We start from the raw sequence: 27,487 nt of genomic DNA on the forward strand, positions 1-27,487 counted from the left end.
AATTAATCAGTGTTACTGTTATTTATAAGACATGGGTAATGTTTTAGATCTGGGGGTCCCCAGCCATATGCCCACATATGCCAGTGTGGTGTAGTGGTTAAGAGCGGTAGTCTCGTAATCTGGGGAACTGGGTTTGCGTCTCCGCTCCTCCACATGCAGCTGCTGAGTGACCTTGGGCCAGTCACACTTCTCTGAAGTCTCTCAGCCCCACTCACCCCACAGAGTGTTTGTTGTGGGGGAGGAAGGGAAAGGAGAATGTTAGCCGCTTTGAGACTCCTTAAAGGGAGTGAAAGGTGGGATATCAAGTCCAAACTCTTCTTCTTCTTCTTCTTCTTCTTCTTCTTCTTCACAAGCATCACGGGACACTCAGACAGCCCCTCAGGGCACTAACCTAGCCTCCAGCTCCTCCCAATGTTAGTTTTTATGGGTTTTGGTTGTTTCTGGGGGTGTTTCCTTCTTTTTTGTCTTTTGCTTTGGGGATATGATTTGCTTGAAGGGGGACATTCTGATGACCGCCTCCTGTAAAATGGGCCTTTTCGTGGCGCCCTCAGCGCCTTAGATTTGCCAATGTGCCCCTGGTTCCAAACAGGATTGTGGCCCTGTGTTTAGAGACTTCCCTTTTATTTCTAAATGCTTTTTTTGTGTGTCTTCTGGATCTCCTTCGAATAAAGGCCTTTGAATTGGTTAACGGGCGTCTGTAGTTTGTTCCGTACACGTACACACAAAAACCTCGCCGTTTCGGCAACATCACAGGGCATTAATGAGGCGGTCAGACTGCAGGCCCTGCCATTGGCACCCCTCACAGAACTACAATTCCCAGAATCCCCTGGGGAGAGGGAATGACCGTTAAACCACTCTCTATAGAATTATAGCTCTAGGAGAGAGAATAGGAGTCTCCCCTAACAGGTCTGACCACCCCTAACGCAGAACACTTCCCAGAATTCTTTGCGGGGAAGCCATGACAGTTTCCAATTCCTTTCCATTCTCCTTGTCCCCCAAATGGTGAACCCCTCCTTCCATTCCCTCGCCCTCTAAAAATGTTCTTACAGCTTTGCAGAACTAGGGGTTTCCCTGAAGCCCACTGTGACCCCCCTTTTGAGCATGGGTTTGGCCACACAAACAACAACAACGCACACCACTTGAACGTCGGAATTGAAGGGAATTTTGGCTCCGGACCACATTTGAACGGGCCTTAGGATTGCAGCGCTATCCCTGCAGAAAGTAAGCCGAGTTTACATTTTGTGTGTGTTCATACATACAAAAACGTGTGCTCCCAAATTAAAGTTCAAATGCATCTTCATTCTTACATAGCAACTTCTCTTCAGAAGAACAAGAAGTTGCTTTTTCAACTCCTCCGGCAATTTTAATGTATCCAGAACAAAGCCAAACTAGATTTCTCCAGGGAGGAAACATTCCCCCCCTTCTCCCCCAACTGCCAAGAACATTTCCCTGAAAATTAAATATATTTACAGTAAGACCAAAGATACATCGATTGCTCCCCTACAATCACAGATCTTCATCAACCTGGCGTCCTGGCAGATGTTTTGGGCTACATTAGCTCTAGACAGCAAGCACACAAAAAAAACCCCCTCTTACCGTATTTTTCGCTGTATAAGATGCACTTTTTTCCTCCTAAAAAGTAAGGGGAAATGTGTGTGCGTCTTACGGAGTGAATGCAGACTATGCAGCTCTCCGTCTTGCTGTTCTGGCTTCAGGGATAGCTGCGCAAAGCCTCTTCAGCGAAGCGGGAGAGTTCCTCCCGCTTTGCTGAATAATAATAAAATAATTTTATTTATATCCCACCCTCCCCAGCCAAAGCCGGGCTTAGAACGGCTTAGAACAGTAAAATAATACAGCATTCTAAAATCAATTCATTAATAATAGGCTTTGCGCTGCTCTGCTGAACCCAGCACAGCAAGAGGGAGAGCTGCGCAGCGCCTCTTGTTGTGCTGCCTTAGCCTGGTCCTCCCTCCTCCTTCCTCCAACAACATTTGATTCAGAATATTCCCCCCCCCCCTTGTTTTCCTCCTCTAAAAACTAGGTGCGTCTTATGGTCGGGTGCGTCTTATAGAGCGACAAATACGGTGCTTTCATTCCCACCCCGCATAGTGAATGTGATAATGCAGAGGCAGGGAGCTTTGGCTGAAAACATCGTCCTCCAGCTGCACCTCTGCGGAATCTACGATACGAATGTCATCACGCCGAGTGCTGTTTCGTCTGCCAACGGGTTTCCTCCATTTGGGAAGATGCGCCACTGGAAAACCACTGGGACTCGAGTCGAACCGGTTCTCGCATCCCGGGCACTTGGCCATTTCCTCCCCGGCCTGGATCCTCTGGAGTCGGGAAGCTGGGCTGAAGCTTTTCCCGCATTCCGCACACAGCTTCTCTTCCGCGTGGGTGAGCTGGTGCCTCACCAGACTCGAGTTGGAGGGGAAGCCCTTTTCACAGGCGGCGCATTTGTAGGGTTTCTCTCCCGTGTGGACCCTCTCGTGCACAACGAGGCTGGAGGGGCGGCTGAACCCTCTCCCGCAGACGGAGCACTTGTAGGGCTTCTCTTCCGCGTGGATCCTCTGGTGGGTGATCAGCTGAGAGTTGAAGCTGAACCTTTTCCCGCACTCCGCGCACCAGTAGGGCTTCTCCTCCCGGTGGATTTTCTCGTGAGCGATGAGGCTCGTGGTGTGGCTGTAGCTCTTCTCGCACGCCGAGCACTTGTAGGGCTTCTCGCGGCGGTGGGTCCTCTCGTGCACCACCAGGGAGGGCTTCTGGTTGAAGCTTCTCTCGCACACAGAGCACTGGTAGGGCTTCTCCCCGGTGTGGATCCTCTGGTGCCGGACGAGGCTGGAGCTCAGGCTGAAGCTTTTCCCACACTCCACACACCGGTAGGGCTTCTCTCCCGTGTGGATTCTCTGATGAGTGATAAGGTTGGACCTCTTGTTGAAGCTCTTCCCGCAGTCTGTGCAGGTGTGTGACTTCTCCCCGCTGTGGATTCTCTGATGTCTAACCAGGCTTGCCCTGTTGTTGAAGACCTTCCCACAGGCGGAGCAAAGCTCTTGGCTCTCCTGTCCCGTCCCTATGTTGCCTGGGTTCTTCTCCAGCACCACAAAAAGAACGGGTTCCAGTAGCTGCTCTCCAAGATGGCTGCCTGGCGACATGGGTTGAGTCTCAGGGGCTTCCTGCTTTTCACGGGATTTGGACTTGGTCTCAGTGCTTTGAAGCAATGCAACGTGTGACCCTTCCAGCTCAAAGTTTTCTGGTTGAAGACCCCTCCCCTCATTCTCTCTTGTTCTCTCAGCAACTCCTGGGAAAAGGAGAAGATATATCAGTGTGATTCACATGTAGTCATCAGAAGAGAAGAGAAGAGAAGAGAAGAGAAGAGTTGGAAGGGACCACATGGATCATCTAGTCCAACCCCCGGCATTGCAGGAATCTTTCACCCAACATGGGCATCAAACCCCTGACCCTGGGTTCAAGAGTCTGATGTCCTACCAACTGAGCTATGCCTCAGGTTGATAGATGCAACAATGGCACCGGCAACAAGATGGAGAAAACAGAAGGAAGGTGAGACAACATCTTAAATAGAGGGAAATAATAATAATAATAATAATAATAATAATAATATATTTATATCATGTATTTTCCCCCAGACCAGAACTCATGGCTGCTTACACAAACACAGATAAAAGACAAAAAACTTAAAAGATAATCTGTAAAAAGTAAAGGTAAAAGGTAAAGGACCTCTGGGTGGTTAAGTCCAGCCAAAGGCGACTATGGGGTTTCGGCGCTCATCTTTCTTTCAGGCCGAGGGAGCTGGTGTTTGTCCACAGACAGCTTTCCGGGTCATGTGGCCAGCATGACTAAGCCGCTTCTGGAGCAATGGAACACCGTGGCGGAAACCAGAGCGCACGGAACCGCCGTTTACCTTCCCGCCGCAGCGGTACCTATTTATCTACTTGCACTGGCATGCTTTCGGACTGCTAGGTTGGCAGGATTTACTTTAAAAGGTAATTAAACTATGATAGAATCTATCTATCTATCTATCATCTATCTATCTATCTATCATCTATCTATCTATCTATCTATCTATCTATCTATCATCATCTATCTATCTATCTATCTATCTATCTATCTATCTATTTATCTATCTATCATCTTATTAAAAAAGATAAGGCAGCCTGTTTCAGGAAGTTTTTTATGTTTAATGTTTTGCTGTGTTTTTATTATGTTGGAAGCTGCCCAGAGTGGCTGGGGCAACCCTGTCAGATGGGTAAAGGTAAAGGTACCCATGACTGTTAGGTCCAGTTGCGGACAACTCTGGGGTTGCGGCGCTCATCTCGCTCTTTAGGCCAAGGGAGCCGGCGTTTGTCCACAGACAGCTTCCTGGTCATGTGGTCAGCATGACTAAGCCGCTTCTGGCGAACCAGAGCAGCGCACGGAAACACTGTTTACCTTCCCGCCGGAGCGGTACCTATTTATCTACTTGCACTTTGACGTGCTTTCGAACTGCTAGGTTGTCAGGAGCAGGGACCGAGCAACGGGAGCTCACCCCGTAGCGGGGATTCGAACCGCCGACCTTCTGATTGGCAAGCCCTAGGCTCTGTGGTTTAGACCACAGCGCCACGTAATATATTATTATCATCATCATCACCAAATCATCATCATTATCAATAACAACAACAGCAGCAGCAGCAATTTTGAAGCCTTTTCCTTAAAACAAAAGCAGACAGTTCCCAGAGGCCTGTCAGAATAAATGAGACTTCACCTGCCAGCAGAAGGACAACAAAGAAGGAGCCAGTCTGACTTCTATAGGAAAGGAGAAAGCTGGTGTGACAAATTAGGGGAGCACAGATCTATCAAGACATGATGGCTTAAAGGATCCGCCCATTTGTAGACGCAGCCAACTTCTGGAGACAAAAAAAGCTTGTTTGTGGTTTCCAAGTGGCCTCACCTGTTGGCTCGCTGCAAGCATTTCCTTGAGGCCTGCACCGACGCTCAGCCCAGATCTCATTCCCTTGCTCCACTTTTGCCAACGTCTTGGGGTTTGTGATGGCTAAGAACAGGGAAGAGGAAAGAATGGGTAATGGGAATTGGATGAGTCTCCTTCTTTGGAGGTCTTTAAGCAGAGGCTTGACAACCATATGTCAGGAGTGCTCTGATGGTGTTTCCTGCTTGGCAGGGGGTTGGACTCGATGGCCCTTGTGGTCTATTCCAACTCTATGATTCTATGATGAAGACACCCTTGTGTCCCTCTGTGGTTTGTATGACAACCCAGTATACCTGAAGGAGCGTCTCCACCCCAATCGTTCTACCCAGACACTGAGGTCCAGCTCCGAGGGCCTTCTGGCAGTTCCCTCGCTGCGAGAAGTGAGGTTTCAGGGAAGCAGGCAGAGGGCCTTCTCGGTAGTGGCACCCGCCCTGTGGAACGCCCTTCCAGCAGATGTCAAAGAGAAAAACAACTGCCTGACATTCAGAAGACATCTGAAGGCAGCCCTTCAGATTTAATGTTTAACAGACCACTGTATTTTAATACTTTGTTGGAAGCCGCCCAGAGTGGCTGGGGAAACCCAGCCAGATGGGTGGGGTATAAATAATAAATTATTATTATTATTATCAAGAAAGCGACTTGAGACACGGCGGGGTTGAAACAACCTTGCTGCACTCCCGACCACCAATGGGTACAAACCCTCCCACTGCCCAGAATCCCATCCCACGTTATCATCGACTTCCCCTTCCCAGCACATATTACGTCTGAATGGCATACCTCCTACGTGGTCCCTGGCGCTGTGGAGATCCGTTGCCAGCAGCTCGTCCATTTGTTCCAGCCGAGAGATCGTGCCAGGCTTGGTGATGGCCAGAACTGGTCAGGAAGGAAGCCAGGGGAGAAGAGAATCATAGAATCATAGAATCATAGAATCATAGAGTTGGAAGAGACCACAAGGGCCATCGAGTCCAACCCCCTGCCAAGCAGGAAACACCATCAGAGCACTCCTGACATATGGTTGTCAAGCCTCTGCTTAAAGACCTCCAAAGGAAACTCCACCACACTCCTTGGCAGCAAATTCCACTGTTGAACAGCTCTTACTGTCAGGAAGTTCTTCCTAATGTTTAGGTGGAATCTTCTTTCTTGTAGTTTGGATCCATTGCTCCGTGTCCGCTTCTCTGGAGCAGCAGAAAACAACGTTTCTCCCTCCTCTATGTGACATCCTTTTATATATTTGAACATGGCTATCCTATCACCCCTTAACCTCCTCTTCTCCAGGCTAAACATGCCCAGCTCCCTTAGCCGTTCCTCATAAGGCATCGTTTCCAGGCCTTTGACCATTTTGGTTGCCCTCCTCTGGACACGTTCCAGTTTGTCAGTGTCCTTCTTGAACTGTGGTGCCCAGAACTGGACACCGTACTCCAGGTGAGGTCTGACCAGAGCAGAATACAGTGGCACTATTACTTCCCTTGATCTAGAGGAGGAAGTCACAGTCATTTCTGAGTCTACAGAAGGTGTGGGGAACCCTGGAGCCTCCGGGTCACTCTCTTTGGCCTCCCCAGACAACACCTGTCAGGAGCAGGCCAGCAAAACAATCACTCGTCTCATAAGGTAGTGAGGTTGGCTCACGAGGCCAGGCCTCATGAGCGCGGCAACTCGTCCCTGTAGATCGTGCCCCTATGAGGCAGTTGTGGGGACCAAAGTTCTCTGCCTTCCTGCAGTTCCCCAAAGCACTCCCCAAAGCGCTGCAATCCCGCTGGCTGTCCTGGCTTCTTGCTTGGCTGTGCACAGCCTCTCCTGGGCAATGGGAGCCTTCATCCCGCTGCCCGGGAGAGGCTGCGCGTAGCTATCCCATAAGCCAGGACAGCCAGTGGGATCGCTGCACTGCAATCCCGCTGGCTGTCCTGGCTTCTGGGATTCAGAATATTGTTTATCTTGTTTTCCTCTTCCAAAAACTAGGTACGTCTTATGGTCTGGTGCGTCTTATAGAGCGAAAAATATGGTATTACAAAATATAAGCAAAATTTTGCAAATACATACATATATATTTTAGATAAGCACACATATATAAAAAAGAACAGAAAAGAAGAAAAGAAAAAATAAAGAGGAAAGGAGAAAAGTTGGAAGAATTTCTTCCAAATTTATTCTACAAATATCTCAATATGAAAATAATAATAAAATTTCATTGATTGAGTTCCATCGCTCACACTGCACTTCCTATATACATTTTAAGCAAGATTGTATCTGTTATTCCGTATTTTTCCAATACAATCTCACACAAATATTCTAATCAATAAGTTTTCTAAATCTTTCATAAATCTATTCTGAACACAACCAATACCTTACACTTAATCTTTGTCTACATAAATAATCATTTAAACATTTCCATTGTTTCTGGATTATATTTTTTGGTTTTTGTCTTATCAAATCAGTTAACTCTGCTAATTCCAAGTATTCAACCATTCTTCTTTGGTTGGAACATAATTTCCTTTCCAATTATCGGCTATTAACATCTTTTAATATTTCCTGTAAACCGCTTAGACATTTTACAGCGGTCAAGCAGTGCAGACGTTTTGGTAAAGAAATAGAAAGCTTTCCCTGCGGCCGGTGGTTTAAAACCCAGACCTGCCCTCTTACCCAGTGAGGTCGTGTTCTCATAGTTTTCTCGCATGACATCCTTGTAGAGGGTCTTTTGGTGGGCGTCCAAAAGGTCCCACTCTCCCTCTGTAAAATCCACAGCCACGTCCTCAAACTTCAGCAGATTCTGGGAAGGAAATCGGCATTTGCGATCAGACTCGGGTAACCAGGCTGGTGTGTGTGTGTGTGTGATGTTTGGAATACTTGGGCCAAATCTACACACTATATTAAAAAAAATGCTGTGAATATGCTTTAAAAAAAACACGTTTTGAAATCTGTATGGAATTTGCCATTAGCTCACCAGCGCCATCTGGTGTCGCAATTTTATAATGCACTTTAAACACACTTAAAGCAATTATATTTGCAGCTGTATAGCTGAGTCCTGACATTCTGCCTCCAAAGCTGCTCACACTGCCCAGTAGCATAATAATAATAATAATAATAATAATAATAATAATAATAATTTTTAATTTATATCCCGTCCTCCCCAGCCAAAGCCAGGCTCAGAGCGGCTAACAACAGTAAAATAGCAGCTTACATAAAGTCACAGTCAATTAATTGAAATACATTCTAAAATCAATTCAGAATCAAAATAATAGCAACCATTGGGCTAGAGTTCTGTGAGGATTACCAAAGGAGGGGGTCACACTGTGCCTTAGCCAAAGGCCTGGTGGAACAACTCTGTCTTGCAGGCCCTGCGGAAAGATGTCAAGTCCCGCAGGGCCCTAGTCTCTTGTGACAGAGCGTTCCACCAAGTTGGGGCCAGTACTGAAAAGGCTCTGTCCCTAGTTGAGACCAATCTAACCACCTTCAACTTGGGACCTCCAAGATGTTGTCATTTGTGGACCTTAAGGTCCTCTGTGGGACATACCAGGAGAGGCGGTCCCGTAGGTATGAGGGTCCTAGGTCATATAGGGATTTAAAGGTCAAAACCAACACCTTAAACCTGATCCTGCACTCCACCAGGAGCCAGTGCAGCTGGTATAGCACCGGGTGAATGTAATCCCGCAATGAGGACCCCATAAGGAGCCTTGCCGCGGCATTCTGCACCCGCTGGAGTTTCTGGGTCAGTCCCAAGGGCAGCCCCACATAGAGCGAATTACAGTAGTCAAGTCTGGAGGTGACCGTCGCGTGGATCACAGTGGCGAGGTCAGGGCAAGGGTGGTAAGGAGAGAATAAACACCCTCACCTGAACCACGGATCCCACATCTGTTTCCATTTCACGTTGATCCTGAGGAAATTGTCCCGAGCCAGATGGGGGGAATGTTCTTGAGTCCTTAAGACGAGACTCCGGAAGAAAAGGAGGAGCTGCCAAAAAAAGGCATCGTTCAGATTTCATCCTGTCCTCTCCCACCCCACCCCTGCCATCCCCATAAACAGTTTGAAAAGCCGCGGACAAGCAAGTTGCTAGTAGCAGAGAGCAAGCTCAAAGCATATCGCAGGCAGCTCGGCTGTGTCTCTACTGTCGGAGGCAGTAGGCGCCTCTGAACGGCAGCCACTGGGGATCCCAAGTCGAAAGAGGGCTTCACACACTGTTTTGGCTGTTATTTATAAAACGAAACACCCCTTTGGTCCCGTCAGAGCCAGGGACGTACCAATCAGACTTTCAAGCTCCATCTTCAGGGACTCTGGAAACAAGGCAAAGAGAGAAACACACATTCCACCTTCCTCAAGGGAAACAGATAGCCTCATCATATACCTTAAGCAACCCTCAACAAGTGCCCAGAATCCTTTGAGGGAAATAATGGATTTTAAAAGGTATAAGTGCATACTCAAGCCATTTCTCTTTTTGTCTGCGCTGGATTCTGGAAGCAGAAATACCGGCAATGCCCTGGTTTGAGCTATGGCATCAAAGTTGTACCTTGGAAGTCGGACAGCCTAGATCTCAAATGTTTTGGCTCCCAAACAATCAAACCCGGAAGAGGGCCTTCTCGGTAGTGGCACCCGCCCTTTGGAACACCCTCCCACCAGATGTCAAAGAGAAACAGAACTACCAGACTTTTAGAAGACATCTGAAGGCAGCCCTGTTTAGGGAAGCTTTTAATGTTTAACAGACATAAAGTAGCGTGGGCTACCGTTTAGTTGCTTTTGCTTTAATTACCGTACTTGTGTTTTTATGTTGTGAACCTCTCTGAGATCTTTTGATGCAGAGCTGTACAGTGGTGCCTCGCAAGATGAAATTAATTCGTTCCGCGAGTCTCTTCATCTAGCGGTTTTTTCGTCTTGCGAAGCAACCCCATTAGCGGATTAGCGCTATTAGTGGCTTAGCGGCTATTAGAGGCTATTGAAGGCTTAAGGGATTAGCGGATTAGCGGCTAAAAGGCTATTAGAGGCTTAGCGCCTTAGAAAAAGGGGGTGGGGAGTGAAAAAAAATCGCAAGAATCGCAAGACATTTTCGTCTTGCGAAGCAAGCCCATAGAGAAATTTGTCCTGCGAAGTGCATTGAAAACTGAAAACCCTTTCGTCTAGCGGGTTTTCCGTCTTGCGAGGCATTCGTCTTGCGGGGCACCACTGTATATCAGTCTTTTAAATAATAATAATCAGTGTTTCTTTCTGGTGGGGGGCCCTCAAGGGTACATAGTACTGGCTAAAAGTGTGGCACATACTGTAACAATTTCACAGTGAGTCCAGCTCCTTTTCAGTTGCACTGGGGTGGAGGACCAGTTGCAAATTGCCTTCACTAGAGCTTTGATGGGCGTCTCGCTGCCCAAGAGAGAACTCAGAAGACCCCTGCTCACCTCGGAAGCAGTTCAGCGCCTCTCCCAAGACGGCCTTCCTCCTCTCAGAGAAATGGTGAAGCCTTAGTTCCACCTCGAGGAAGTTTCCTTGTCTCCTGCTGGAACTACCAGTGGCCTGGAGGGAAGAGATGACAACAGGAACAACTTGGGTGAACAGTCTGCATTGCAGATACTATGCTGAAGCAACAGGATGCATGCAAATAGGCTCATCTTGGAATAAAAAAAGGATTAACCCTCCTTTCCTCCCCCCACAACAACCCTGTGAGGTTGGTGAGGCTGAGAGGCTGTGACTGGGCTCAAGGCTTCATCGTGGCCTAGTGAGGACTCGAACCCTGGTCTCCCAGGTCCCAGGACACTCTAACTGGTAGACAGCACTGCCTCTCCAATGAATGGACGAGCAAGAAGCAGTCCCGTCTTTTCACTGCATTGGCAAAGTCTCACCTGCCAGAAGATTGGGAGAGGCTATGGAAAACAGATTTGAAATTAACGGCATGTTGTACGCTGAAAGAAAATGATATGAAAATGATATACCGGTAGTATTTGACTCCTACTAAGTTAGGAAGTTTTCCCAGTAGTGATGTATGGAAGTGAGAGCCGGACCATAAAGATGGGAAGAAGACACAATCTCGACCAGGGAAGAATGGCAAACCAAGTTGATGGACTATGCTGAAATGGCAAAATTAACCAGGAAGCTCAGAAACCAAGAGGACAAGATCTTTAAAAAAGAATGGGGAAAATTTGTAATATATCTACGAGACCATTGTAAACAGATGAAAACATTAGCAGAATTTTAACCACACTTGTAAAGTAACTAACAAAAAGTATGGATAATTTAGAGGGACAAGATATCTGGACAATGAATTGATATGCAGGCGTAAATATTAGCATTAGGACCCATGGAGAGTGTGGGGGGAAGTCGCGAGATTCAGAGTATATGGACTTGTATAGTATATATATCTTGTTTATATATAGAGTATATATATCTTGTTTATTTTTTTTAACCAAATAAAAATCATTTCCAAAAAAAAGGAAGAAGTCTCACCTGCCGGCAGTCAATATGCTCCTGCAACCCTCCCGTTTCGCTTGGTGGATGGGTCTCCGTGGACGGACTCTGCCCCCTTATCTCGATAATGTCCCCTGCAAGACTTTCCAGCCACCAGATCAGCTGCTGCTTCTGTTCTTCCAGAAAACAACAGAGATCCTTCCATTCCTGTACAATTTTCCCCCTCTCCACTTCTGCCTTCCTCTGCGATTAAAAAAGGAGGGTGAAGCATGTTTCAGAAAAAATTAAGCTTGCTTCTGAGTGAAACTGCACAAGGCTGGGCTGCAGACCCCCCCCCCCTCTCTTTCCTATGCACAAAAACTCCCATATTTTTTCTCCTTCTCCCGCTCACACAGACACAGCCAAAGCCCACTCCATTCATTTCCCTTTGAGGGCTGTGGAAGACCCTCTATATGTGTATTCCTGGTGGCCCAATAAGGATAGCCAAACTTCTGAATGATATCATGGTCAATGGTACTGAAAGCAGCTGAGACAGAGGAAAATTAACAAGGACCTATTTCCCCATCTTTCTCTCAACAGAGGTAACCGTCCAGGGCGACCCGAGCGGTTTCTGTCCTAAAACCGGTCCTAAACCCCAATGAAATGGATCCAGAAAATCAGTTTCCTCCAAGAGCGCCTACTGGATCTGGTCCGCAACCACCCGTTCGAGAACCTCGACCAAGGGGAGATTTTCTTGGCTGAAAATGACTTAGATTTTCCAAATATAAGTTCCTTGAGGAGTGGTTATATGACCTGTTTAAAACCAAATTTCCGCAAACTTGTAGCTGAGACGTTTCAAACAGCTTTAAACACTCAAAAATGGTGGAGTACAGAGATACTACCACATTTTAATGTTTGCCCAATTGTTGTTATATTTTAGGGTTGCCATATGTCTGGAGTTTCCCAGACACGGCTGGTATTCAGCCCATGTTGGTAGTGTTTTTTCTTTTTGAGATTTCGCCAAAAAGCACAACAACTTTTGTGGGGAAAGCTCAACAAAAAAAGATAAACAACTTTTGTGTTTTGTTGTGAACCGCCCTGAGACCTCCAGGTATAGGGTGGTGTATAAGTTGAATAAATAATAATAATAATCACTTTTTGAAATATGGCGACCCTATTATATTTTGAAAATTGCTTAGAAGCCTATTTTGGCATTAAGCACTAGTTAAATAGCACAGAGCAAGCACTTTCACTATAGGCTTGATTGCCAGAGCAATGTACCTCTGTAGGCACTCAAAATATTTTATGCAGACATATTTCGTATTGACATTATGGATTTCTTCATACATAATGATAGTACGGCAAATGGGCCTACCAGCAGTTCCTTGCTCATCCTTTGGTCCTCAGAAGCATCTTCGCTCGGTCTCCTTGGACGAGGCAGGGTCTCCAGCATCTTTTCAGAGGGAAATAAGCAATACTGCTCAGTTCAGAGGTAGGTCAGTGGAGGGAGGCTTTCCCTGTTGTATTTCTGCCTGGCAGGTAGCAGTTAAAGGCGCAGGGTGTCCCTTTTGGAAAGAGCAAGGGGTGGGCACAATGACTGGTTCTCCCGGGTTTCAGGCAGGGGAAATTCCCAGCCCTTCCTGGAGACGATGGAATCTGAACCTGGGAATCTTCCGCCTGCAAAGCAAGTGAGCCTCAAATATAATTGTGAGATTCCGAATCTCACAGCTGAGAAAAAAGGGCTGCTGCTTTAAACAGGAACAACTAGCCCACACTGACTGCGCACACTGACTGGCAGCAGCTTTCCAAGGTTTCAAACACAAGGTTTCAAGCACAGAGGCTTTCTCTGCAGTAAGGTAAAGGTAAAGGGACCCCTGACCATTAGGTCCAGTCATGGCGGACAACTCTGGGGTTGCAGCACTCATCTCGCAATATAGGCCGAGGGAGCCGGCATACAGCTTCTGGGTGATGTGGCCAGCATGACTAAGCCGCTTCTGGCGAACCAGAGCAGCGCACGGAAACGCCGTTTACCTTCCCGCTGGAGCGGTACCTATTTATCTATTTTCACTTTGACGTGCTTTCGAACTGCTAGGTGGGCAGGAGCAGGGACTGAGCAACGGGAGCTCATCCTGTCGCGGGGATTTGAACTGCCAACCTTCTGATTGGCAAGTCCTAGGCTCTGTGGTTTAACCCACAGCGCCACCCGTGTCCCTTTCTCTGCAGTAGAACCACAGAACTGTAGAGTCACTAGGGACCCAAGGGTCATCTAGTCCAACCCCTTGCAATGAAGGGATCTTTTGCCCAACGTGGGGCTTGAACCCACAACCCTAAAGAGTCTATTTCTCTACCAACTGAGCTATCCCACCGTCCTACCTGGAGATGCTGGGGAGTCAACCTGGGACCTTAGTATGTAGAATCGCAGAACTGTAGGGTTGGAAGAGACCCCAAGGGTCATCTAGTCCAACCCGCCCCCCCTGCAATGCAGGAATCTCAACTGGATCAGACATGACAGGCAGCCATGCAGCCTCCGCTTAAAAATCTCACAGAAGTGGTCTCTCACTGAGCAATATTACACAGTGCGATGGGGAAAGGAGAGGCTGGAGGATTTTCTTAGAGGGGATCCAACACACATTGCCCATAGACACCTAAAGTACTGGCAGAAAGCCCCAACAGATGAAAGGCTAAGCTCTATAACATCCTTCTGGAACATCTAGAGGGGCTGGGCGCTGGGGGCACTGGGCCGTGTCCAGAAAGTGTGTGGGGGGATGAGTGTTCAGACCCCTGGGCTCTCACTTGTGGGGTGCCTCAGGGTTCCGTCCTCTCCCCCATGCTTTTCAACATCTACATGCAGCCGCTGGGAGAGATCATCAGGGGGTTTGGGCTGGGTGTCCATCCATATGCGGATGATACCCAGCTCTACCTCTCTTTCAAATCAGAAGCAGTGAAGGCGGTGACGGTCCTGTGTGAGTGTCTGGAGGCGGTTGGAGGCTAATGGATTGAGGTTGAATCCTGACAAGACAGTCTGTTCTTGGGGGACAGGGGGCGGGCAGGTGTGGGGGACTCCCTGGTCCTGAATGAGGTAACTTTGCCCCTGAAGGACCAGGTGCGCAGCCTGGGAGTCATTTTGGACTCACAGCTGTCCATGGAGGCGCAGGTCAATTCTGTGTCCAGGGCGGCTGTTTACCAGCTCCATCTGGAACGCAGGCTGAGGCCCTCCCTGCCCGCAGACTGTCTTGCCCGAGTGGTGCATGCTCTGGTTATCTCCTGCTTGGACTACTGCAATGCGCTCTATGTGGGACTACATTTGAAGGTGACCTGGAAACTACAACTAATCCAGAATGCGGCAGCCAGACTGGTGACTGGGAGCGGCCGCCAGGACCACATAACACTGGTCCTGAATGATCTTCATTGGCTCCCAGTATGTTTCCAAGCACAATTCAAACTGTTGGTGCTGACCTTGAAAGCCCTAAATGTCTTGGTCATGTATACCTGAAGGAGTGTCTCCACCCCCGTTGTCCAGCCCAGACACTGAGGTCCAGCTCCAAGGGCCTTCTGGTGGTTCCCTCGCTGTAAGAAGCGAAGTTACAGGGAACCACGCAGAGGGCCTTCTTGGTAGTGGCACCCGCCCTGTGGAACGCCCTCCCACCAGATGTCAAGGCAATAAACAACTATTTTACTTTTAAAAGGCAACTGAAGGTGGCCCTGTTTAGCGAAGTTTTTAATGTCTGACACTGTATTGTTTTTAATATTCGCTTGGAAGCCGCTCGGATTATTATCAATTATTATTATCCCCCCCAAAATCATCTGCCGTGGATGCTTTCGTTGACATTCCTGCATTGCAGGGGGTTGAGGACCCCTTCCAACTCAACAATTCTATGAAAAGAGCAGGGGTTTTGACCCCAAAGGGGGGGGAATGCCCAGAAGGGGGGGGGGGGCGCAGGTGAAAACCCACCACTTCTGCCCCAAACTTACCTGAGCAGGTTCCAGGGTGCTCCCACTCCCCCCCCCCCCGATGATGCGGAATAAAGCCGATGTAGGGAGTGTGGGACAGCTGAAGGGGAAGGTTTTCAGGAAGAGGCCGAGCACTTCAATGGCTGCCCTGTGCAAAAGGTGATTTTCTCCATCCTGAAGCAGCAAGCCTTGCAACGACAGGGATCTACCCCAAACAGATCCCCTGATTTGGAGGCGGAGGAGGAGGGGAGCAAGATCTGTCCCCACCCCGGTCCGCAGATGCTCCCCGCTTTTGTTTCCGCGGAGGCGGAGGAGGCGCCGCCAAGCGCTTTGATCTCCTCTCCCTTTGATGTGCCTCCTTCTCTCCGTTCTCCGCAGCGATTGGGCGCAGCCGGGCGAAGCTCCGCCCCCACCGGAGAGAGAAGGACAGCGGCTGCCGCCAGGCGCTTAAAGGATGCTCAGAGCCCTCTTGCGGGGACGGGCAGAGGAGCCAGGGGTTGCCAACTGACCGGGGAAACCAGCTCTCAAGCCTTAAGACAGGGGTCAGCAAACTTTTCCAGCAGGGGGCAGGTCCACTGTCCATCAGACCTTGTGGGGGGCCAGACTATATTTTGGGGGGAAATAATGAACAAATTCCTATGCCCCACAAATACCCCAGAGATGCATTTTAAATAAAAGGACACATTCTACTCATGTAAAAACATGCTGATTCCCAGACCATCCGCAGGCCAGATTTAGAAGGTGATTGGGCCGGATCTGGCCCCCAGGGCTTAGTTTGCCTACCCATGCCTTAAGAAGAGGGATGAAACTAGGCTTTCTTTCACCTGGGTCAAAGACTTGGTTTGGTACCCACACATGCACATTATTATTAGTAGTAGTATTAGTATTATTATTAGCGCTTTTTCTGGGGGTACACATACCCCTAAACATTTTGTGAATCTAAGTTTGGCCTCATTGAGGGGCAGTATTTCAATATGAGTAGGAAAATGAGAGTACCCCTAAACATTATTTTAGAAAAAAAACACTGATTGTTATTATTATTATTATTACTGCATTATTAACAACAACAACAACGGCTGCTGATCATTGCAATTAAAGACATTAAAGTAGGTTGGCTTCGTTTTCCTTCCAAATTACAGGAAGGATTAAATGCAAAGCACATCAGCATCTCAATTCTTTCATTGCAGCTATTTTATTTTCAGTATAAACAGGACTCCGTTTTTTTGTAGCTGATTGTATGCAACGGCGCCCTCTTTATTCACATGGTGTAAACATGTATGTCGTCCTCTAGATCCAAACACACACTCACACAGAGAACACATATAATAATCAAACAATGCTCCAAATTGCTCATCTTGTGAATTTGCCATTTAAATTGTTTCATCGTGACAACAGCTCCTGTTTCCAAAACGTACAGGAGGTGGTCTAATCTCTTCACAACTTTTAATTGACCTCCGAGATTTTGAGGGGAGCAAAAAAAGAAAGGATATTTCAGAAGGTTGGCTGGGTCTCTGCCAGATGGCTTCTACCAAGAGTTCACCATGGTTCCCACTTATTAAAGCGGAGCATACACAGGCCAGTTACCTGTCAAAGCTCCCACTTGCCATGCTTAGAATCGCTTTCACATAATTACGATTCCAATCGATGCCCTCAGCGGGGTTGGATGGACGCTACGGCAAAGTACATTATGAAGAGAGACCTTGTTTGTGTGGGCAACCCTGTGTGGAGGACCTGTGCCACTATTTACTGCAGTGCCCGTTATATATAGACCCAAGAGACAGATTCATAAAACCCCTTGTTTCCGAATGGAACTCACCTGAATAAGGTAGAAAGAGTGAAATGGCTGCTGAGCGATACTGATGACTTTGTAACTTATGAAGTAGCACTCTGTGTGTTGACAGCTGAGATCAGGAGGAAAGAACTTGATAAAATAGTGGTCAACTGCAAAGGGGATTCGGATATTTAATTTTACTAGAGAATCTTCTGCTATTCTATTTTATGCAACAAACAATTTTAGTACTTGTGACCGTGGTTTATATTGTATGTGTGGTGCCTGGTGGTTTTTATGGTTATTGCTGTTTTTCCTTTTGTTATTTTTCTGAATGATGCCATGGCCTATGGCTAGCGCAATAAAAGTCTATGATGATGATGGATGGATGGATGTATGCATGTATATATGTATGCATATGTTTTACAGCAAAAATTAAAAAATAAACTGTGCCTACACAAACAGTGGGACGCGGGTGGCACTGTGGGCTAAACCACAGAGCCTAGGGCTTGCCGATCACAAGGTCGGTGGTTCGAATCCCCGCGACGGGGTGAGGTCCCGTTGCTCGGTCCCTGCTCCTGCCAACCTAGCAGTTCAAAAGCACGTCAAAGTGCAAGTAGATAAATAGGTACTGATCCAGCGGGAAGGTAAACGGCGTTTCCGTGCGCTGCTCTGGTTCGCCTGAAGCGGCTTAGTCATGCTGGCCACATGACCCGGAAGCTGTACGCCGGCTCCCTTGGCCAATAAAGCAAGATGAGCGCCGCAACCCCAGAGTCAGCCACAACTGGACCTAATGGTCAGGGGTCCCTTTACCTTTAGCCAAACAGCACTCTTTATTTTCTGTTAAAACATCCTTCTTGACTTTTCAATAAACTTTTAAAGGTGGCTAACAAAAAAACAAAAAAAGATGCACAATCCTTTTCTGTTTTGACTGCTCCGGGCCTTTTTGCCTTCTTAAGAAACATGATGTAGAAATGCTGAAACAGGGGGCAGAGGATGGATTTTTGGTTTCGCATTTTGTCCTCGCTTACCCAGCTTTGGGAAAGTAGCGTGAGGGTGGGTGGGGGGTGTCAAATGCTGCTGAGGGCAGCCAAAAAAGGCCTTGTGCGTTGGACCTCCCTGTTCTAGCTCCATACAAGATCCTAATAAAAAAACCTGGCTCATCTCTCCAGCCCCTTAAAAAAATATTAAGCCCTGTTTCCACACCTTTATTTGATGTCTAGAACCCGACAGGAATTTACATCTGATATAATGTCTCCGGTAAGGCAGACACGGAACCAAAGAAACGTGGATTTTTATTTTGCAAAACACAGGAGAGCAGTGTACAAGAGCCACGGCTGGCAGCCTCCCATCAGCTCTGCCACTGCGCTTTTCTCAGTCAATTTGTCAATCCCAGCCTACATAGTTTATCTGGTACTTGATGGACTGGGAGTCACGCTGAGCTTTGCTGTTGTCTGTTTTCGCATTTATAGCCTCCAGGTGGCTGGTTTTATGGTGCTCGACAAAATGCGGCCTCGTATAGAAGCTCTCGCCGCAATACATACATTTATACGGCTTCTCTCCCGTGTGGGTTTTCTGATGAGCGATAAGGTTCGAACTCAGGTTGAACCTTTTCCCGCACTCGGAGCACTGGTAGGGTTTCTCTCCCGTGTGGGTCCGTTGGTGTCGAATCAGGGCGGAGCTACAGGTGAAACACTTGCTGCAGCCTGAGCATTCGAAGGGCTTTTCGCCCGTGTGCGTCCGCTGGTGAACGTTGAGCTGCGAACTCACGCTGAAAAACTTGCCGCAGTCCCGGCACTGGTAGGGCTTCTCGCCCGTGTGGGTTCTCTGGTGAGTGATAAGGTTCGAGTTCAGAGTGAAACTCTTCCCGCAGTCGGCGCAGTTGTACGGCTTCTCTCCGGTGTGGATTCTCTGATGTCGGAGGAAGCTAGAGCTGCAGGAAAAGCTCTTCCCGCACTCTGCGCAGTCGTACGGCTTCTCACCTCGGTGCAGTTTCTTGTGTGCGTTGAGGCTGGATTTCAAGTAGACGCTGGTGGGGCAGTCCCCACACTTGTACGGTTTCTTCCCCGTGTGGATTTTCTCGTGGGCGTTGAGGCTCGATCGCACGCTGAAGCTTTTCCCGCAAGCCGAGCACTCGAAGGGCTTCTCTCCGGTGTGCGTCCTCTGGTGCACACTGAGCTGGGAGCTGACGCTGAAGGTTTTGCCGCAATCCGAGCATTCGTAGGGTTTTTCGCCCGTGTGAGTCCTTTGGTGGCGGTTGAGGCTTGAGCTGCAGCCGAAGCTTTTCCCGCAGTCCGAGCAGTCGTACGGCTTGTCCTCCGTGTGGATCCTCTGGTGCCGGATAAGGCTGGAGCTGCAGTTGAAACTCCTGCCGCAGTTCGCGCACTGATAAGGTTTCTCCCCCGTGTGGATTCTCTCGTGTGCGATAAGGTTCGAGCTCTGGCTGAAGCCTTTCCCGCAGGCCGAGCAGGTGTAGGGCTTTTCTCCCTTGTGGGTCCTCACGTGCGGGATGAGGGCGGACTTCTGGCTGAAGCTTTTCCCACAGTCGGAGCACTTGTAAGGCTTCTCGCCCGTGTGGATCCTCTCGTGGGCGACCAGGCTCGATTTCAAACTGAAGCTCCTCCCGCACTCGGAGCACTCGTACGGCTTCTCCTCTGTGTGGATCCTCTCGTGGGCGACGAGGCTCGAAGTCTGGCTGAAGCTTCTCCCACACACCGAACACTCGTACGGTTTCTCCTCGGTGTGGATTCTCTCGTGAGCGACGAGGGTCGATTTCTTACCAAAGCTCTTCCCACAGCTCGGACACTTGTGGGGCTTCTCGCCAGTGTGGATTCTCTCGTGAGCAAGAAGGTTTGAGCTGTTGCTGAAGCTTTTCCCACACTTGCTGCACGCCAGTTGCCTCTTGTTGGCGCCGACTTTGTTGCCGGCTGCACGAAGGACCGACTTGTTTTGGGCTCTTCCTGGAGGTGTCCCCTTTTCCAAAGTCACGTCCTGCCGAGGAGACGGGGAAACGGTGTTATTGGCTTTTCCTAACAATCTCCCGGGTATATCTAATTGTTCAGAACTGTCAGCACCGCAAGTTGTTTCGTCGCCGTTCTCCTTCTCAGTTATCAACCCTTGACCTATCAAAAAAGGGAGAGAGTAAAATAAGCACTATTAGCAGCCAGTTTGGTAATACAGTGGTACCTCGGGTTACAGACGCATCAGGTTACATACACTTCAGGTTACAGACTCCGCTAACCCAGAAATAGTACCTCGGGTTCAGAACTTTGCTTCAGGATGAGAACAGAAATTGTGCTCTGGTGGCGCAGCGGCAGCAAGAGGCCCCATTAGGTAAAGTGGTGCTTCAGGTTAAGAACAGTTTCAGATTAAGAACGGACCTCCGGAATGAATTAAGTTCTTAACCTGAGGTTCCATTGTAGCCCGGTGCTGGAAATCATCAAAGGTTCCTCTGCAAGCGGCACAGTTAACTCATGCATGAAAAATTGCTTTATCTGAACATCTAGTCAGACATAGATGTGTAGTGAACTCTCCTTCATTGGAGGTTTTTAAGCAGAAGTTGGATGGTCCTCTGTCAGGAATAATAATAATAATAATAATAATAATAATAATAATAATAATAACAACAACAATAATAATAAAATTATACCCCACCCACTCTGGGCGGCTCCCAACAAAATATTAAAAATACTATAAAACATCAAAAAACTTCCCTAAACAGGGTTGCCTTCGGATGTCTTCTAAAAGTCAGATAGATGTTTATTTCCTTGACATCTGGTGGGAGGGCGTTCCACAGGGCGGGTGCCACCACCAAGAAGGCCCTCTGCCTGGTTCCCTGTAACTTCGCTTCTTACAGCGAGGGAACCACCAGAAGGCCCTCGGAGCTGGACCTCAATGTCTGGGCTGAACGGTGGGGGTGGAGATGCTACTATTGGTAAACTGGGCCGAGGCCATTTAGGGCTTTAGTTGAGATTCCTGCATCGCAGGGGGTTGGACTAGGTGACCCTTAGTGTCCCTTCTATGATTCCATGTCCATTTAAAAAACAAAAGAGACCCTGCAAATTAGGGACAGCATGACCAAACGCAGATAAACAGCCTCAGATACTAATTTAATTTATTCAGCAATATATATATCTGGCTGGCACAGGCCACAAAACCACAGCTCGCCCCTATACACGAAGCCAAGCCAGAGCACAACCAAGTGCAGTACAGCCATCTTCTCAGAAAAACTCTTCACAAAGTTCAAGAGTTCAAGACACGAAGGCTTTAGCAACTAATCCACACCTAATGACCCACCTAAGTGGGATTCAGGAAATCACTCAAGAAATCACTCAAGATATCCCTCAAGTAATTAAGGAACAAAAGAAGAAAAGGCACACTAGCCTGGGAACCTCCTCTCTGCCCAGAACATTGGAGGCTATACACCACACCTCCTCAACAGTATTTATAGGAACTCAAACACTGAGATCCTGCTCTGTTCCAGTAACAAGAAGCCGAAAGCACCAGCCTGAAGATGACGAGTGAGACCTCGTCGAAACGTCGCCTAGACACCCCAACTTTTACACGGGAAGACACCCGAGGACACCAAAACCTGCATTCCTGTACCCGTGAAAATCTACGAAAGCATATATATATATATATATATATCACTCAATTGTAGCCTCTAAGCCACTTACAAGAAATATTAAGATTATCAACATAAGATTTAAAAATAATTAAACTTATCAGGAAAAGAGATTAAGACATGTCAACATCTATGTGTCTAGATAGACTTGCCCAAAGATAAATATTTTAAGCTGAAAACAGTTCAGTGAAGGCGGCTGCCTGACATCAATAGGCAAGGAGTTCCAAAGTCTAAATGTTACCATGGAAAAAGACAGATTTCTTACAAGTGCAGAATGAGTATTCTGTAACACTGGGATCCTGCAAGTTAAAGTGGTCTCACACACAGGGATGACATTTTTATATTAAAAAAAAAAGAAATACAAAAAATTACATATACGTACAGTGGTACCTCGGTTTTGGAACGTCTCTGTTGACAAAGAATTCGGTTTTCGAACATCCCTCGGAAGTTGAATATGCCACGCGGCTTCCGTTGAGTGCAAGATCCTGAGGCCTAGCTGCCAGCTGTTGAGTTTTCGGTTTTCGAACGTTTCAGAACTCGAACGGTCTTCCGGAACAGATTACGTTCGAAAACCGAGGTACCACTGTATATGTATGTACAGTGGTAGCTCAGGTTGAGTACCATTTACCTTCCCGCCGGAGCAGTACCTATTTATCTACTTGCACTTTGATGTGCTTTTGAACTGCTAGGTTGGCTGCTGCAATAGTTAGAGAAAGGTGCCTAATAATAATTATAATACAGTGGTACCTCAGGTTACGTACTTAATTTGTTCCGGAGGTCTGTCCTGAAACTGTTCTTAACCTGAGGCACCACTTTAGCTAATGGGGCCTCCTGCTGCCGCCACACCGCCAGAGCACGATTTCGGTTCTCATCCTGAAGCAAAGTTCTTAACCTGAAGCACTATTACTGGGTTAGCAGAGTCTGTAGCCTGAAGCGTATGTAACCCGAGGTACCACTGTATACTTTTCAGCCATGGTTATGGGCTTGCAGGGAGCGGGGTAAGGAGGAGAACTGCAATCTCCGCCCACCCCAATCCACTTTTGCACCATGGCTGGAGCAGAATCAAGAAAAACTCATATTCAACCTTTGCATCCAAGGGGCACGTCCTGAAAGGCGGATTTTTCCTCCAAATGAGCATCGGCTCCCTGTTTCGACTCCACCAGAAATGGTTTGGTTTTGGGGGGAAGCTTGATGCCTTCCTTGCTGGAGAAAAGAGACAGAGAAGAATGTTCAAGACAGGCATAATGATAACAATAATAATTTATTTTTACTCCATCCATCTGGCTGGGTTTCCCAGTCACTCTGGGCACCTTCCAGCAAAATATTAAAATAGAACAATTCATCAAACATTGAAAGCTTCCCTAAGCAGGGCTGCCTTCAGATGTCTTCTAAAAGTCAGATAGTGGTTTATTTCTTCGACATCTGGTGGGAGGGAGTTCCACAGGGCAGGCGCCACCACCGAGAAGGCCCTTTGCCTGGTTCCAGGCAGCATCAGATACAAGACGTGTCCCTACCCCATGGTCTGACCACCCCACATTTGAGGCCCCTTTCCAGCTCCGCTGAAGGTGAAACCCGCAGTAAGGATCCCCTGTACCCATAATTCAAGCTCACCTGTCTCCCAGAGCCTCAACAACCTGGAAAAAACAAAAACAAAAAAGCAGTTAGCAGGGTTGCTGGTGGCAACGAAGTGGGAAGGGGGGGGTTACTGGTTTGTGGCGGGTAGTGATGTTAAATTCTCGAGAATAATGTTTTGGAGAATGTTCTCGATTAATGAGGTGTGTACATTTAAAGCAGCTGTGTAGACGACACAGAATTTACAGTTTGTGGAGAATATTCTCCAGAGAATATTCTCCAGAGAATATTCTCACCTCACATCACTAGTGGGGCGCTTTTCGTTTTTATGATGTATTTTGTGTTTTTGTGTTGTGAACTGCCCTAAGAGCTACGGATGGAAAAGAGGTATACAAATTTCATAAACAATAAAACAATTAATTTAAAAGTCAGGATACATTTTGAAGGCACTTCCAGGAGATAATTTATAGGCAGAACTACTCACTTTGCTGCTTGTGGGTATTTTAAAGGCTGCAAATATTTTTTTATGAAAGTATTTCTGTTCCGTCTATATATATGTGTGTGCGTGTGTCTGTTTGTATCTATATATCTCAGGGCAGCGCACAACATTAAAATACAAAACACAATTAAAAGAATACAGATAATCCTTAAGGTGACAGGCTAATCCGTTTTTTTAAAAAAGTAGAAAATATAATCAGCAAGAAGTCCGGCTGGCAATAAAAACGTCTTCGAGAAAAAGTGAGGAGGCTTTTGCCAAATCTCTGTTGGGAAAGCAGTTACATAGCAGGCGATTGTGTACCCTAAACGCCCAACTTCTACCAGAGGCAAGGTGGACCTCTTTAAAACAAGGACCTATTAAAAGCACCTCTTCAGGTGATCTTCATAAACAAGCTGGATTTTAAGGGCTCGGGGGTCCTATAGCACATTATTATTATTATTATTATTATTAGCACCTTTCCTTAAAGGAGCTCTTGGTGGCATTGACAGTACTCCCTGTTATCAAAAACACAGCGATGTGGGTTAGACTGGGAGACAAAGGCCACCAAGTGAGCTTCACAGCTGAGTGGGGATTCGAACTCTCGTCTCCAGGGTCTTAGGCCAACACCCTAACCACTGCACCACGCTGCCTTCCTTCACTGATTCACCAGTGAGTTTCCCTGTCTCTTCCACCTTATGCAATGTTGCAAAAACCGAACGGCGCTTTGCAGGCTGCAAGAACTCACGGCACCAGCGTCATTCGCCTTTGCAGAAAAACCGGTTGAGAAAAGGTGTATTTAAGAGTGTTGGACTAGTGATCACGGGGCAATCTTGGGCCAGTCTCTCTACCTCACAAGGTTGTTGTGGGGTTTAAATGGGGGGGGGGGGCAGAGACGTCACCTTGAGCTCCACGGAGCAAAAGATGGGAAATAAATGCAATAATATACAGTGGTACCTCCGGTTACATACTTAATTCGTTCTGGAGGTCCGTTCTTAACCTGAAACTGTTCTTAACCTGAAGCGCCACTTTAGCTAATGGGGCCTCCCGCTAGCACCGCACGATTTTTGTTCTCATCCTGAAGCAAAGTTCTTAACCCGAGGTAGTATTTCTGGGTAAGCGGGGTCTGTAACCTGAAGCGGATGTAACCTGAAGCGGATGTAAGCCGAGGTACCACTGTATAGATACGTTTTTAAAAGCAGGAATTTATCCCGTTATACACAGGCTAGACTAGAAGCCGAGGTAGAGAGAGAGGGAAAAGTGCCCCAGGCATATCTCTTTAAAAAACAACAACAACCCAACAAGTTTTGGCTGGGTTTGAGGGATGATTGGGGTGCGAACCGCAAACCACCCACAAAATCCGTTACCTGGCTCAGCTGCGTGCCATCCATTCCTCCAGTTCCTCTCCTTCCCTGGACGTTTTGACTCAGCAGAGGTGAGACGCCTGCAGGTGTGGAAAAAAAGAGATAACTCTGAGGCAGAGGAAATTCTGCAGACAACAAGAGGTCCTGGATTAGGCGATGGCTGCAATGCTCTGCATGCCAGACCAAGCAAGGGCAGTGGTTCAGGGGCCGAGCATCAGAAGCTAATTGAATCATAGAGTTGTGGAGCTGGAAGGGACCCCGAGGGTCATCTAGTCCAACCCCCTGCAATGGAGGAATCTCAGCTCAAGCATCTAAGTCAGATGGTCCCTAAAAGCCCTAAATTCCATTCCTGGCATCTCTGGGGTAGGACTGGGGATCTCAAAACCCTGCAGACTGCTCCTGCCAGTTAGTGAATACAAGCGCTGACTTGACAGAAGGCAGCCAAGCCTTATGAGGAGCGGTCGAAGGAGCTGGGTATGTTTAGCCTGGACAAGAAGAGACTGAGAGGAGATATGAGAGCCATCGTCAAATATTTGAAGCGCTGTCACATGGAAGAGGGAACAAGCTTGTTTTCTCCTGCTCTGGAGGGTGGGACGCGAACCAAGTGCTTCAAGCTGCAAGAGAAGAGATTCCGACTCAACATATAGAATAACTTTCTGACAGAAAGAGCTGTTTGACCGTGGAAGGGAGGTTTTGCACTCTCCTTCCTTGTAAGCTTTCAAGCAGAGGTTGGACGACCATCCGTCATGGATGCTTTAGCTGAGATCCCTGCATTGCAGCGGGTTGGACTAGATGACCCTTAGGGTCCCTTCCAACTCTACGATCCTTTTTTTTTAAAATTTGCATTTTATTTATTTGTTAACATTCTTATATTACACCGGCAAACGTTGTCATGTTACGTTACAGGACTTACTATAATACAATTTCCAACACGCATACAAATATGATATACAAATTTTATATACCTAGAAAGAAAATTTTCTTTCCGACTCTACGATCCTAGGGTTCTCCGGGGATTTCAAGCCCCCCTGAAGTCAACGGGGCTTCCTCGGGAGTAGGCGCGCATAGACCTCCCGACAGGTGGGCAGGCGGGTGGAAAAGGCGCACCAAGCAGCTATTTTGGGGATGCTTAGGGATGCGCGCGTGTGTGTGTGGTGGTACCCTGTTTCCTCCGGGCGCCCTGTTGATGTTAGGGGCGGCGATGATCCGGATCGGGCGCTTCTTTCCTTGCAAAGCTGCTGCAGGGCTTGAGCTGTCGTCGGGCAAAGGCGAGTCTCCCGTCCAGGCTCCAAGCGCGCAGGAGGCTCCTCCGCCGATCCCGCTGCACATCTGGGGTTGCTGGGTGGGTGGGTGGGTGCCTCTCCCCGCCCCCAAGGCTTCAGAGGCACCCCCGGATGCTAAATCCGCCGCTTGGCAAGAAGCTCAGCCCCTTCCGTCCGACCTCCATCCCTCCCTCCGGAGCCGGACGAGACGAGACGCGCGCGCCCTGCGCTCTTCGCCCTCTGCTGGTCGCTTGCAAAGGAATCTGGCCGGAGGCGGTGGTTTCCTCCCCCCCCCCCCAAAAAAAAAGTATTCCTGAGCCCGTGCAGAGCGCCTTCCTGCAGAGGGTAATGCAGTCCCCCGCTTTCTGTCTGGGCGAACAAACAATCAAAAGCTACGGATGGAAGATCTCTTTCTCTTTTTAGATTTTCATTTATATTTTTCACCATTGCAGTTTTCGACATTGCATTGCATTACATTCAAGAGGAACTGAACATCGTCACTGCATGTTCTAATCATTCCATATTTTCCCTTTCTTGATTCTCGTTTTTAACTCTGTTATAGTGCTGGGTTTACTCTAAAGGCGGTTGGAGGATGGATGGCGGCTAATGGATTAAGGTTGAATCCTGACAAGACAGAAGTACTGTTTTTGGGGCACAGGAGGCGGATGGGTGTGGGGAACTCCCTGGTCCTGAATGGGGTAACTGTGCCCCTGAAGGACCAGGTGCGCAGCCTGGGAGTCGTTTTGGACTCACAATTGTCCATGGAGGCGCAGGTCAATTCTGTATCCAGGGCAGCTGTCTACCAGCTCCATCTGGTATGCAGGCTGAGACCCTCCCTGCCCACAGACTGTTTGGCCAGAGTGGTGCATGCTCTAGTTATCTCCCACTTGGACTACTGCAATGCCCTCTATGTGGTGCTACCTTTGAAGGTGACCCGGAAACTACAACTAATCCAGAATGCGGCAGCTAGACTGGTGACTTGGAGCGGCCGCTGAGACCACATAACACCGGTCTTGAAAGACCTTCATTGGCTCCCAGTACGTTTCTGAGCACAATTCAAAGTGTTGGTGCTGACCTTTAAAGCCCTAAACAGCCTCAGTCCAGTATACCTGAAGGAGTGTCTCCACCCCCATCGC

The 27,487-nt window shown here is 47.9% G+C and overlaps 1 protein-coding gene across 1 annotated transcript; it reads right to left on the minus strand.

Moving 5' to 3' along the window:
- Nucleotides 1-16: 16 nt before the first annotated feature.
- On the minus strand, nucleotides 17-26,686 carry LOC310672907 (uncharacterized protein). Its single transcript, XM_083430560.1, has 15 exons — nucleotides 26,055-26,686; nucleotides 25,093-25,169; nucleotides 23,290-23,312; nucleotides 22,763-22,881; nucleotides 18,443-20,176; nucleotides 15,308-15,732; nucleotides 12,711-12,788; nucleotides 11,396-11,599; nucleotides 10,354-10,468; nucleotides 9,211-9,243; nucleotides 8,805-8,923; nucleotides 7,616-7,742; nucleotides 5,759-5,854; nucleotides 4,946-5,047; nucleotides 17-3,298 (listed from the first exon to the last, which is right to left on the minus strand). Exons 2-15 carry the CDS (start codon nucleotides 25,114-25,116, stop codon nucleotides 2,091-2,093), a joined length of 4,407 nt encoding a protein of 1,468 aa, XP_083286686.1. The 5' UTR covers nucleotides 25,117-25,169; nucleotides 26,055-26,686; the 3' UTR covers nucleotides 17-2,090.
- Nucleotides 26,687-27,487: the final 801 nt, after the last annotated feature.

Source organism: Podarcis tiliguerta (genome assembly GCF_965153285.1).
Source record: "Podarcis tiliguerta genome assembly, chromosome: 2".
In the NCBI taxonomy this organism is placed as follows: Eukaryota; Metazoa; Chordata; class Lepidosauria; order Squamata; family Lacertidae; genus Podarcis; species Podarcis tiliguerta.